The sequence below is a fragment of the Sorex araneus genome, chromosome X (genome assembly GCF_027595985.1).
Source record: "Sorex araneus isolate mSorAra2 chromosome X, mSorAra2.pri, whole genome shotgun sequence".
NCBI lineage: Eukaryota > Metazoa > Chordata > Mammalia > Eulipotyphla > Soricidae > Sorex > Sorex araneus.
Genome location: NC_073313.1, coordinates 56,803,268 through 56,816,705, shown reverse-complemented (window position 1 = coordinate 56,816,705; position 13,438 = coordinate 56,803,268). Strand labels below are relative to the sequence as shown.

General features: G+C 37.0%; 1 protein-coding gene across 1 annotated transcript in view; it reads left to right on the top strand.

Moving 5' to 3' along the window:
- Nucleotides 1-13,438, top strand: part of FAM120C (family with sequence similarity 120C) — a 432,369-nt gene that overhangs the window by 127,041 nt on the left and 291,890 nt on the right. The window contains exon 11 of the mRNA XM_055123233.1: nucleotides 12,168-12,232. Within this exon, the coding sequence (XP_054979208.1) occupies nucleotides 12,168-12,232 (65 nt within the window). The remainder of the gene's footprint in view (nucleotides 1-12,167; nucleotides 12,233-13,438) is intronic.

Below are 13,438 nucleotides of genomic sequence, written 5' to 3'. Positions count from 1 at the left end.
CCTGTTCTGTTGGTCTGCGGCTCTGCCTTTGTTCCACTACCATACTATTTTTAATTGTTACTGCTTTGTAGTAGAGTTTGAGATTGAGGAGGGGGATGCCTCCCATCTTCTTTTCCCCAAACATTGTTTTAGCTATTCGTGGGGTTTTGCTGTTCCATATGAATTACAGGAGTGTTTGTTCCATTTCTTTCAAGAATTTCATGGGTATCCTTATAGGGATCTCATTGAATCTGTATAATGCTTTGGGGAATATTGCCATTTTGACAATGTTAATTCTCCCAATCCATGAGCAGGGGATATGTTTCAATTTCCTGATGTCCTCTTTTATTTCTTGGAGTAGCATTTTGTAGTTTTCTTTATATAGGTCTTTCACCTCCTTAGCTGAACTGATTCCAAGGTACTTGACTTTCTGGGACATGATTGTGAATGGGATTGCTTTTTTCATGTCACTTTCCTCTTTCTAAATATTAAAATATTTCAAATTATTTTAGATAATTTCTATACAAAATTATAGAAAAGCCATGAACTTTTGGCTATTGATTTTATAGCCCGCAACTTTACTCTACAAGTCTATTGTTTCTAGGAGTTTCTTGGTAGAGGATTTAGGGTTCTCTAAATATAGTATCATATCACCAGCGAATCGTGACAGCTTGATTTCTTCCTTTCCTAACTGGATGCTGTTAATATCTTTTTCTTGCCTAATCGCAAGTACTTCCAGTACTATATTGAACAGAAGTGGTGAGAGTGGGCAACCTTGTCTTGTCTCTGATCTTAGTGGAAAGGCCTTTAGTTTTTCCCCATTGAGGATAATATTTGCTATACGTTTGTGGTAGATGCTTTGACTATTTTGAGGAAGGTTCCTTCAAAACCCATTTTGGTGAGAGTTTTTATATAAACAGGTACTAGATCTTGTCAAATGCTTTCTCTGCATCTATTGATGTGATCATATGGTTTTTATCTTTTCTTTTGTTGATATGATGGATTATGTTGATTGATTTCCGAATATTAAATCATCCTTGCATCTCTGGGATGAATCCCACTTGGTCATGGTATATGATCTTTTTGATGAATTGTTAGATTCTATTTGCTAATGTTTTGTTGAGGATCTTTGCATCCGTGTTCAGCAGGGATATTGGCCTATAGTTTTCTTTGTTAGTGGTGTTTTTGTTTGATTTTGGTAATAGGGAGTTATGTGTCTCATAGAAACTGTCTGGGAGAGTTTCTGTTTCTTCAATTTCCTGGAAAAGCTTGAGAAGAACTGACAACAAAGGTCCTCTTCAAATGTTTGAAAGAATTAGCTCGTAAATCCATCTTGACCTGGGCTTTTGTTTTTGGGAAGACATTTTCTCTAGATATTAATGGGTTTATTCAGTATTCCAAGTCTTCTTGTTCAATCTTGGGAGATTATAGGAATCCTGGAATTTATCCATTTCTTCTAGGTTCTCTTGTTTCGTTGCATAAAGACTTTCAAAGTAGTCTCATGATCTTTTGAATTTCATTGGATTCTGTTGTAATGTACCCCTTTTCATTTCTGTTTTGGTTTATTAGGGTTCTCTCTCTCTCTCTTTCTCTCTCTCTCTCTCTCTCTCTCTGTGAGTCTTGCTAGTGGTTTATCAATCTTGTTTATTTTCTCAAAGAACCAGCTCTTGGTTTCACTGATCTTTTGGATTGTTTTTTTGGGGTTCTATGTCATTAATTTCTGCTCTAAGTTTTGTTATTTCTTTCCTTTGCCTGCTTTGGGCTATTGTTGTTGGTCCTTTTCTAAGACCTTGAGCTGTGAAGTCAAGTCATCTAAGTGGGCCCTTTCTTCTTTCCTGAGAAATGCTTGCAATACTATAAATAGTCCCCTTACCACAGCTTTATCTGCATCCCATGGGTTCTAGTAGCTCATGTTTTCTTTCTCATTTGTTTCCAAGTATCTTTTGATTCTTCCTTGATTTCCTTTGGGACCCATTCATTGTTCAACATTGATTTGTTCAGTTTCCATGGTTTGATTTGGGTTTCTGCATCTTTGTGTGATTAACTTCTATCTCCAGTGTATCGTGATCTGAAAAGATAGTTGATATAATTTCTATACAAATTCTATCTTACTCACATTCTATTGAGATGTTGAGATGTGTTTTGTGACCCAGCACGTGGCCTATTTTGGAAAATGTTCCATGTGCACTGGAAAAAAATGTGTATTCTTTCTTTTTGGGGGTGTAAAGCCCTGTATTGATCTATTAGTCCTCTCTCTTCTATTTTTTCCTTCAAAACCAGTGTTTCCTTGGTGTGTTTTATTCTGGTTGACCTATTCATGGGTGATAAAGTGGTGTTGAAGTCTCTGATTACTACTATATTGCTAACAATGTCCTCCTTAAAATCTGTTAGCAGTTTTTTTTTAAAATATTTAGCTGGTCCCTCATTAGGTCCATATACGTTCAGGAGTGTGATTTCTTCTTGTTGTACATATCCTTTGATAAATAGAAAATGGCCTTCACTGTCCCTTCTTTTTCAACCTAAAATCTATCCTGTCATATACTAGTATGACCTCCGCAGGGTTTTTGAGGTAGTTATTAAGTGTTTTATCGTTCCTTTGAGTTTGAGTGAGAGTTTAGCCGGATAAAATATTCTTGGTTAGGCCTTCATTTCATTTAGTTTTTTCACTATGTACCAACATTGCCTTCGGGCTTGGAGGGTTTCCTCTGTTAGGTCTGCTGTAAATCTCAGGGGGGCTCCTTTGCATGTGATTTTCTTCTTGACCTTGCTGCTTGCAGTATTGTGTCTCTATCCACAGCATCCATCATTAGGACCATGATATGACTTCTAGTGTTTTAATTTTTCTTATTTTGTATTTTATTTTTAAAAAAATTATTGAATCACCATGAGATATTTACAAGCTTTCATGATTGGATTACAATCACACAATGATCAAAGACCCTTCCCTCCATATAAAATATATATATATATATGAAAGAATTTTGCTTATGAGAATAAAGAACACCACTGATAAATACTTAGGAGAAAAACAGAATCAAAAGCCAGACTGGCTTTAGATTTCTATTCTGAAGCATTAATCTCTAGAGATTAATAGAAAAAATATTATGCAGAGGCCAAAGCGATATTGCAGCAGGCAAGGATGATGCCTTGTACACTGACCTCTGAGAACCGAGGTTCGATTCCTGCCACCTACTATGGTCTTTGATCTCACCAGAAATAATACCTAAGCGCAAAACCAGGAGAAAACCCAAAGGAAGAACAACAACAACAAAAAAACTTGCAGAAAAAATATATATATGAAAAAATTTTGCTTATGAGAATAAAGAACACCACTGAAATACTTAGGAGAAAAACAGAATCAAAAATCAGACTGGCTTTAGATTTCTATTCTGAAGCATTAATCTCTATATTTTATATGTTAATATGGGTAATTTTTGGTTTTACTTTATTTTTTACTTATTACTTATTTTATTTTTACAATTACATATTATTTTATAATTTTTATAAAAAATTAAAATTGAATTACTTATTATTTATTACTTATTACTAATGATCCTGTTTTAGGATTTGTTTTGATTAGTGATTATTTAATCTCTTTCCTTGTTTCTCTATACTCTCTACATAGGCAAGATCACCTGTCGTTTTTCTTTTTACTTTCAGATTCACTTAATTTAGCATGAAACAGTATGGGTGAATGGGTGATTTTGGTGTGGGATGGGGATTTGGTGCCAAACCTGGTAGTTCTCAGGGGCTGTTCCTCTCTCTGTTCTCAGAGGTCAGTTATGGTATCGTTTCACAGGAACTGTAGTTGCCAGCATTGAACCGGGGTCAGCCACATGAAAGTGATATCTTATTCCCTGTACTATCTCTCAGAACTAACATGAGTATTTTTTTTTCTTTTTTGGTCATACCCAACTCTAAAATGGGTATTTTTATTACTTAAGTGAAAATACTTTTTTAAATACTGTGTTTTGGGTTTTTTTGTCTTTTAATTCAATTTTATATATTTGTTTGTTTGTTTGTTTATATTTATTTTTGTTTATTAATGAGTCACCGTGAAGGTACAGTTACAGAATTTCGTGCTTGTGTTACAGTCATACATTTCTCTAGTACCAGTCCCTCTACCAGTGCCCATTCTCCTCCTTCGATGTCCCCAGGGTCCCTCCCACCCCCATCCTGTCCCCCCACCCCTGTGACAGGGAATTCCTTTTTGTTCTCTCTCTCCTTTTGAGTGTTGTGGTTTGCAATGGAGGTACTGGGTGGCTATCGTGTACAATTTATAGTTTGCTTTCAACCCGTCTCTCCCATCCCGAGTGGATCCTCCACCACTCTTTAGTTGGTGTTCCCATTTCTATCCCCCAGCATGTGAGGCTAGCTTCCTAGCCATGGAGCAGATCTCCTGGTACTTATTGCTACTATTCTTGGGTGTTAGTCTAAATACTGTTTTTAAAATACTTCTTGAATAATTCATTGTTTAAAAAAATTCTTTTCCCTTTTTGTTGATTTATCATTAGTGTATAATATGGAATTTATTTTAATTACAGTTTAGCACCTCCTGCATGTGTATAGGATTTACTGCAACTAACAATAATGTTCTTACCAAGACTCCTCTACCCATTCTTTCCATTTACCCTCTCTTTCCCTCCTTTTCCCTCTAACAATCATAGTTTTCACCAAATCTGGGAATTAGTTTTGTTTTTATAGTTGCCTGCTTGTTTGCTTTAATTATTTTTATTCCACGTTTCTTAAAAATGCAGAAGAGTGTGCAAAAGTTACCTGTTATTAGTACTGGAAGTACTTGCAATAGCTGTTAGGCAAGAATAAGATATTAAGGGCATCCAGATATGAAAGGAAGAAATCAAACTTTCACTATTCGCAGACAATATGATACTATATCTAAAGAAGCCTAAAGCCTCTACCAAGAAACTCTTAGAAACAATAGACTTGTACAGTAAAGTCGCAGGCTCTAAAATCAATACCCAAAAGTCCATGGCCTTCCTATATGCAAATAATGAGACAGAGGAAAAGGACATGAAAAAAGCAATCCCATTCACAATCGTGCCCCAGAAAATCAAGTACCTTGGAATCAGCTTAACTAAGGAAGTAAAGGACCTCTACAAAGAAAACTATAAAATGCTACTCCATGAAATAAAAGAGGCCATGAGGAAATGGAAACATATCCCCTGCTCATGGATAGGGAGAATCAACATTGTCAAAATGAGAATCCTTCCCAAAGCATTATACAGATTCAACAGGATCCCTATAAGGATACCCATAAAATTCTTCAAAGAATTGGATCAAGCAATCCTGACATTCATATGGAACAACAAACGCCCACGAAAAGCTAAAACAATTCTTGGGAAAGGGAAGATGGGAGGCATCTCCCTCCCCAACCTTAAACTTTACTACAAAGCGGTAACAATTAAAACAGCATGGTACTGGAACAAAGGCAGAGCCGCAGACCAAAGGAACAGGGTGTAATATCCCTACACACAACCCCAATTGCATGATCATCTAATCATTGATAAGGGAGCAAGAAATGTGAAATGTAATATGTTTTCTGTATTTTCTCTTGGAGCTTACTACTCTCTTCCTTATATGTTGTTATCTTGCTTCTTAAATTTTCCATTGAGATTTTATTGTCACCTACCATGCTCTTCAATTCTGTCACTTATGACTGTATTTTTTTCATTTCCACTGTCAAACTTTCTTGTTTTTTTTGTGAGCTGCCTATACCATCTTCCAGCTTATTAAACATCCTCAACTGGTATCACTAAAGTTATTCTCTTTGAGTTTCTTGGTACTGATAGAGCCTTTTATGCTATTGTTTTTACTAATTGGGTTTGCTGAGCCTCTATGAGGCTTTCTCAGTTTGTTTGCTATGCTCCTGTGTTGCTGGGTATTCACAAATCTTTGCAGTTAGCCCACTGTTAGTGTTTCTGGGTTTAGACAGGGAAATGCATTTTTCCCATCCCTACTGCTCTTCACCCAGTGACAGGAGAGGATAATTTATAGTGATTCAAGATATAAGTAGCCACTTGAAGGAGCTACGGTCTGAGATGTGGAGGTAAACTGCTGAAATGGCAGAAGTCCGGGGTGGAGTCTGCTGGGATCCAACTGATAAGAGAGAAATCTGCTAGTTCCAAAAATTCCCCAGTGATGTCAGCCATGAGATTATCCTTACCTGGAAGGTTTGATGAGCTAGCATAGTGTCTAATATATAGAGGTGGGTGTGCTGAAATGGCAGAGGTTATCGTATTCAAATATTTTGTTGTTGAAGCCTATAGGGTATTAAAACATCGAATTCAAGTGTTGAAGTATACAGGGATTGAAGTGTTCTAATCATAACTGTGTAGCTTCATAAGTTTTTATATATTAACCTCATTGAAATGCATATCATGAGATTCATGTATATTGTATGTATCACTAATTTGTTTTGGTTTTTGTTTGTTTGGGGGCCATACCTGGTGTTGTTGACAAGCTACTCCTAGATTGGTGCTCGGGCACCATTCCTTACAAATATTTCCATTTGTAATGTGAGAAATTCATTCTGTGATTCGTATATGGAAAAGATTTGGATTCCTATGTGCAAAACATTTGCTTGGCCCATTGAACTATTTCCCAACTCTCTGACTTTATGTGGATTTTCTTTGACTTTAATTGTGGCTGAATTAAATCCTTTGACAGATCAATAGCTTGACGTTAAGAGGATGTATACTTAAGAGGATGTATATGTATGAATGTATACAACGAGTAGGGCATTTGCCTTGCATGCAGCCAATCTGGGATCAATTCCTCCGCCACTCTCTGAGAACCCAGCAAGCGACCAAGAGTATCCCGCCCCCACAGCAGAGCCTGGGAAGCTACCTGTGGCATTTTCGTATACCAAAACAGTAACAACAAGTCTCACAATGGAGACATTACTGGTGCCCACTCGAGCAAATCAATGAGCAACGGGATGACAGTGATGCAGTGATGCAGTGATATATATAAATTCTTCTGCCTTAAGCAAATTGAAGCTTTACAGTTTGACATCATCCTTGTGTTTTATATAACATAAATATAGTCTTATTTTTCACTCAAATTATGATATTTACTATGGTTAATTATATAAATAAAGCCTTAAGTACGTATTGTATCATATTTGTTTATAATTTATTGAGTATTCTCATTGTTAGAGCAGTTTGAACACCATGCTCATCTAAGCCTTATTGGCAAAATAAACTAAATAAAAACAAAGTTCACCATCTGTAGAAGTTCAAGTTTTAGACAAGCTTTCTGTAGGAGGGTAGATAAATTGGTCGCCTTATTGTCAAACTTGACCTTTGTAATCAATTGAAAATTATTTTTGAGAACCTAATTGTGCTACTCAGGTTTGATTTTTAAACTCTTAAAACTAGGTTAAATGTATTGTATAACCAGTGAGTTTACCCTTGAAGGTAGCACTTACTTAATTACAAATGCACAAAGTCCAAATGCCTCATTCATTAAGATCAACAAAGTAACACTGGACACAGAGATTTTTGCTTTGAAATAAATTGAAACCAGGTTCTGGCCAGCCAGCTTGGGAATAAGGCCAAATTTGTAAACAAATCCAACTGCTTTTTTTTAATTGAATCACAGTAAGATAAATACTGTTTCTTTGAATAACCAACATAGAAATAATTTAATTTCTTTATTTCTTTTAGTGCCAACATTAAGGGGATTTAAATTAATGGCAGTGAGCACCTCAGAACTGGTTAGGAAAGTCACAGTATGACTTGTAAAATCTTCACATCTCCACAAACTCACAGCAAGTATTATTCTCGGTGGGGAAAAAGTAAAAGCAAATAGCCTTCTCTCTAAGATCAGGGATAAGACAAGCATGCTCACTCTCAACACTTCTGTTCAATAAATTACTGGAAGTGCTTGCCAGTAGGCAAGCAGTTAGGGAAGGAAAAGATATTGAGGGCATTCAGATAGGAAAGGAAGAAGTCACGCTCTCACTGTTTGCAGATGACATGATACTATACTTAGAGAACCATAAAGCTTCTGGTCAAGACAGATCAGCAGACCAGTTGAATAGGGTTGAATATCCTAACACACACCCTCAAGTATATTATCATTTAATCTTTGATAAGGGAACAAGAAATATGAAGTGGAGCAAGGAAAGCCTCAAGTGGTGCTGGCAAAACTGAATAGCTATGTGCAAACAATGGACTCAGACCTTTATCTAATGCCCTGTACAAAAGTAAGATCCAAATAGATTAAAGACCTCAATACCAGACCTGAATTCATAAGGTAAATGAAAGAAAATGTAGGCAAAACTCTGTATGATATTGATGCTACAGGTATCTTCAAAGATGAAATACCACTGAGCAAGCAAGTGGAAGCAGAGATAAACAAATGGGACTATATTAAACTAAGAAGCTTCTGTACCTGAAAAGAAATAGTGACCAAGATAACAAAGATTACGTTTGGAATGGGAAAGGTTATTCACCCAAGACACTTCTGATAAAGGATTAATATCAAAGATCTTCAAGTCACTGGTTGAAATTTACAAGAAAATAACATCCAATCCCATCAGAAAATGGGGCAATGAAATGAACAGAAACGTTCTCAATGAAGAGATTTGAATGACCAAAAGGCACATGAAAAAATGCTCTATTCCACTGATCATCTGGGAGATGCAGATCAAAACAACGATGAGATATCATTTCACACCACAGAGACTGCCACACATCCAAAAGAACAAAAGCAACCAGTCCTGGCGCAAACGTGCGAGAAAGAGACTTTCCTTCATTGTTTGTGGCAATGCCTACTGGTCTTGGCCTTTTTGGAAAACAATTCGGACATTCTTCAAAAAACTAGAAATTGAGCTCCCATTTGACCCAGCAATTCCACTCCTGGAATTATAAACTGGGGGCACAAAAACACACTGCCGAAACACCATCTGCACTCCTACGTTGCAGCACTACTCACAATAACCAGAATCTGGAAACAACCTGAATGCCTGAGGACAGATGAATGGATAAAACAACTATAGCATATCTACACAATGGAATACAATGGAACATCATGAGCAGCTTTACCTGTGTCTATCTCACTGTGATTCAATAAAAAAATTTAATAAAGAAAAAAAGAAAAGCAAACTAACAAAAAATGAAAATTCATAATAAAAAATACACTGTCAGGTTTTTATAATGCTCCCCAACACTTTGTTCTATTTTCTGTCCTTCAGTGGTTTCTTTGTGTTCTTCAGTTGTGTCATGGTACCTCCATTGTACATTTGTTACAACCGTCCCTCCAGTAATTGCTCACATAGTTTACTTCATTCAGCATAGCCAGAAAATTTGGAATTATCTTCAAAATCTTGAATTTCACTTGACTAATACTTTCTGTTATACTTACAAAAGGCACTACTCAGTTTACACATTTTGATAGGTAGTCACATCCAAACCTGAGAAGAATCTGGTGCATATTGAGCTTTAACTGTGAAATTCTTTTACGTTTCCTATATGTTTGGTCGGCCAGTGAGGTGTTTATCTGGCTTGGGTAGGGTCGGGCGTCTGGGTTTGACCCCTCCCTCAGATGCCTGAGATTGGAGGAGGCAGACAGAGGATCTTGTTTCCAGGTCTCGTTGAACAGGTCGCAAAGTTCTGCTGGTTTTGCGGGGCCGTGCATGAGGTTCACACAAGTGTCTGGAGAGCGGCCTGGAGCGTGGCAGTGGCTGGGTAGTTTCTATCTTCGTTGTCTATGCACCAACTTCCGACTACGATGAAGAAGAAATTGAGAGGTTCTACATGGAACTGGAGAAGTTCTATAAGAAGACCACATCTTCTACAAGATCATTGTTGGTGATTTTAATGCCAAGATAGGTCCGAGAAGGTCACCTGAAGAACTCCACATTGGGACCCATTGCCTAGAATGGAATGATCAGGGCAAGAGACTGTCTGAATTCATCATGTCGACCAAAACCATCCATGGTAACTCACAGTTCCAGAAGGCCGAATCTCAACAAGACGATGCTCATGAAAAACGAACTTGTCCCTGATGCTCCACTTGCTCTCAATGGAACAAACATCTCCTAATGCAGCAGCTAATGTGTACCTGGGTCGAGAAATCAACATGAGGAACAACTTGGCGCCAGAACTGCACAGGAGGAAGAGAGCAGCGTGGAATGCCTTCAAGAGTGTCGAAGAAGTGGTTAAGAGGACGAAGATCCTCTGACTCTGGGCACATTTTTTCGAGTCCACCATTCTTCCTGCACTAACATATGCCTCAGAGACCTGGGCCCTACGCAAACAGGACGAGAACACTACTAGGGTATCCCAAAGAGGAATCGAAAGAGCTATGCTAGCAGTATTACGTCTCACTCAAGTGAGAGAAGGAATCCGGAGTTCTGACCTCCGTCGACAGTCAAGAATCAGGGACGCTGTCTTGTTTGCCAAGGCATCAAAAATGAGATGGCCCGGTCATGTAATGCGATTCAGAGACGACAGCTGGACTAGAGTTGTTACCGACTGGATTCCACGGGATGTCCGAAGACCTCATGGCCACCCACCAACTAGATGGTCAGATTTCTTCGTCAAATCCCTGAATGAACGATTTGAGGCTCTTTCTGTTCCTGGAGTAAGCAGATATCATTGGGCTGCACTAGCACGTGACAGGGACAAATGGGGATGTTACTGGCGCCCGCTTAGAGTAAATCAAAGATCAACGGGACAACAGGTGATACAAGTGATATGTTTGGTTATTTTCATCGTAAAATATTTACACAATAAAAAGAAAAAGAAAAATATAAACAATAATTTGTGATTTTTGGGGGTGTGGGGGCATTGGGCCACACCCAGCCATACCATGGGTTTCTTCTGGCTCTGCACTAAGGACTTACTTCTGGTGGTGCTTGGGGGGACCATCTAATATGCCAGAGAGTGAACCTGGGTTGGCCATGTGCAAGGCAAGTTCCGTACCCACTGTTCTATCTCTCTGGCCCTTAGACTTTTTAGTATATGTTGACAAATTATCTTTGATAATCTAACCAGTTTAGAGTCCATCACTGGTTTATGAAAGTACCTATTTTGACATACAATTAGTATTTACTATCCTTTGAGAGTATTACATTATAAATATATATATAGTAACATATAAAGTAAGAAAATGGGGGAGAAATCATCTATAAATGTTATTTAACACATTTTTGGTCATATTTATTATAATAGTTCAGGTTTGTTATCATATTCATAAATAGCCGTAATGATAAATCATTTTATTTACTGCTACTTTAAGTGTTTTCACTGTTTTTACTTTCATAATTTTAGTCTTCAATGATCACATTACAGTGTAGTAAGTGTTCTTATTCACCTCTTTTCCTACTCCTAGGCAACTAACTTGTCTCAAGTTTTTATGTATAATAAGTGAAAATAAAGAGATAGGTATGATCCACTTAACTCTGCCTATGAAATAGATTTTATAGAATGTTCCTTTTACTTCCTTTTAATTATTTCCTTAGGGTTGATGTCCAAAATTGATGTTACATCACAAACTTTCTTATGACACACCTTTCTTCCTATATAATCCTTTTATTTCATCTTCTCTTTTCAAACATTTATTGGAAGCCTAAAATGTATCAGACACTGTGATAAGATACCATGAAAATGCAAAGATGGAATCAGAGTCCCTGAAGTCAGATGTCAGATATGATAAAGGACATGGTAAAAGATACCACTGAATTATGAGCCACCAGTGTTTGCTCAGTCTATCCATCTGTCTTTCCATCTATCCTTTCATCATGGTTTTCCCTCTGAAGCATAGGAGAGACATGAAACCCTCACATTCCCCTAAATATTGAAATATAAGGACAGAAACATTTTCTTGTCAAAATTCAAGAACTTTAACTGGAATATATTATTATTTAACATTATCCAGATTAAAATTTAACCAATTGTCCAAATTTTGTCCTTTCTGGCAGCCTTTTTCTTTCTAATGCGTTGAAATATGATGTTGTGGTATATATTATACATGCTTTACTTTTGTTTTTGGTAATCATATCAATAGTAATATTGATTTAGACATTGAATAGTGTAGACATGCTGTTTAGTTTGTATGTTTCAGTGTGAAATATAACAAGTGCTTTAATACAGAAAATTGCATTGTTAGCTTGAAAGTTCCTATTACTATAACAGGTTTTATTTCTGTACCAATTGTAGCCTGTGTCCCAACCAGTTGGCGTTGAACATCAAGCAACTCTTCTAAATCCAGATTTAGTTAGAAGGTGAGTATTTTCAAATTAATACCTTGAAAACAATATGTTGGAATATTTGTATTTGTTAGGTGCTTAATTTGTCATGACTAGAAGGGCACTTCTATTCTTGTTTATGTGCATATGTTTAATAAAAAGTATTTTTGTGTTTTAGGCTAATAAAGATCTTGTTTTATGTGCTCAATTGAATAAGCACCTTTACTAGAAAGTTCATGTTTTATGGTCCTTTTCTTGTTCTCATGATTATAATAATCTGCTTTAAATGAAAGCTTAGAAAGGGCTAGAAATGTGTCTATAGTGCATGTTTTGCATGTACTAGACCCTCGGTTCAATCTTGAATACTTTGAACTAAATGTTCCCATACCCTGGAATCTGAGTGCGGTTGGGTCAAGCCTCCATCTATAAGCACTACAGAGTGTACCCTCCTAACCCTATAGAGAAAATCTTGTTAGGGTTCACTGTATCACTGTCGTCCCGTTGCTCATCGATTTGCTCGAGCAGACACCAGTAACATCTCCATTGTGAGACTTGTTACTGCTTTTGGCATATCGAATACACCATTGGTAGCTTGCCAGACTTTGCTGTGCGGGCGGGATACTCTCTGTAGCTTGCCAGGCTTTCCGAGAGGGACGGAGGAATCGAACCTGGGTCAGCCGCGTGCGAGGCATAAGCCCTACCCGTTGTGTCATCACTCTGTTAGGGTTAAGAAAGGAACAAAGGATCCAAAGAGTTAGATCAGGAATTAAGTTGCTTGTCTTGCATGTGCCTGATCCTGGTTTGTTTCCCAGCACAGAATATAGTCCCCTAAGTATTGCCAAGAGCGATCCCTGAGAACAGAAGAAAAAGGAAAAAGAAAGGAAAGAAGTAAAAATAAAAAACTTAGTTACATTCTAATCTCAAGAAATAAATCACAACCAAAAATAGTTTTTATTATTTGGTATTTGTAATCTAAATTATTTTTTAGATTGTGTAGTTTCTATTAATTTTAAAGTTCACTTTATTTTGTTTCTCATACTTTGCTATTGTGCCCATTATGTGAGTTTTAAATTTTATGATTGTACTTTATTTTTAATTTTATTATTTTTATTTTTAATTTTATTATTGGGGGTGATGTGTGCCACATCAAGAGGTACTCTGTGTTTAGGAATTAATGATGTCAAGGAGACCATATATATGTACTGTGAGGGATACTAACCAGCGTTACAGCCACTGCTGCAG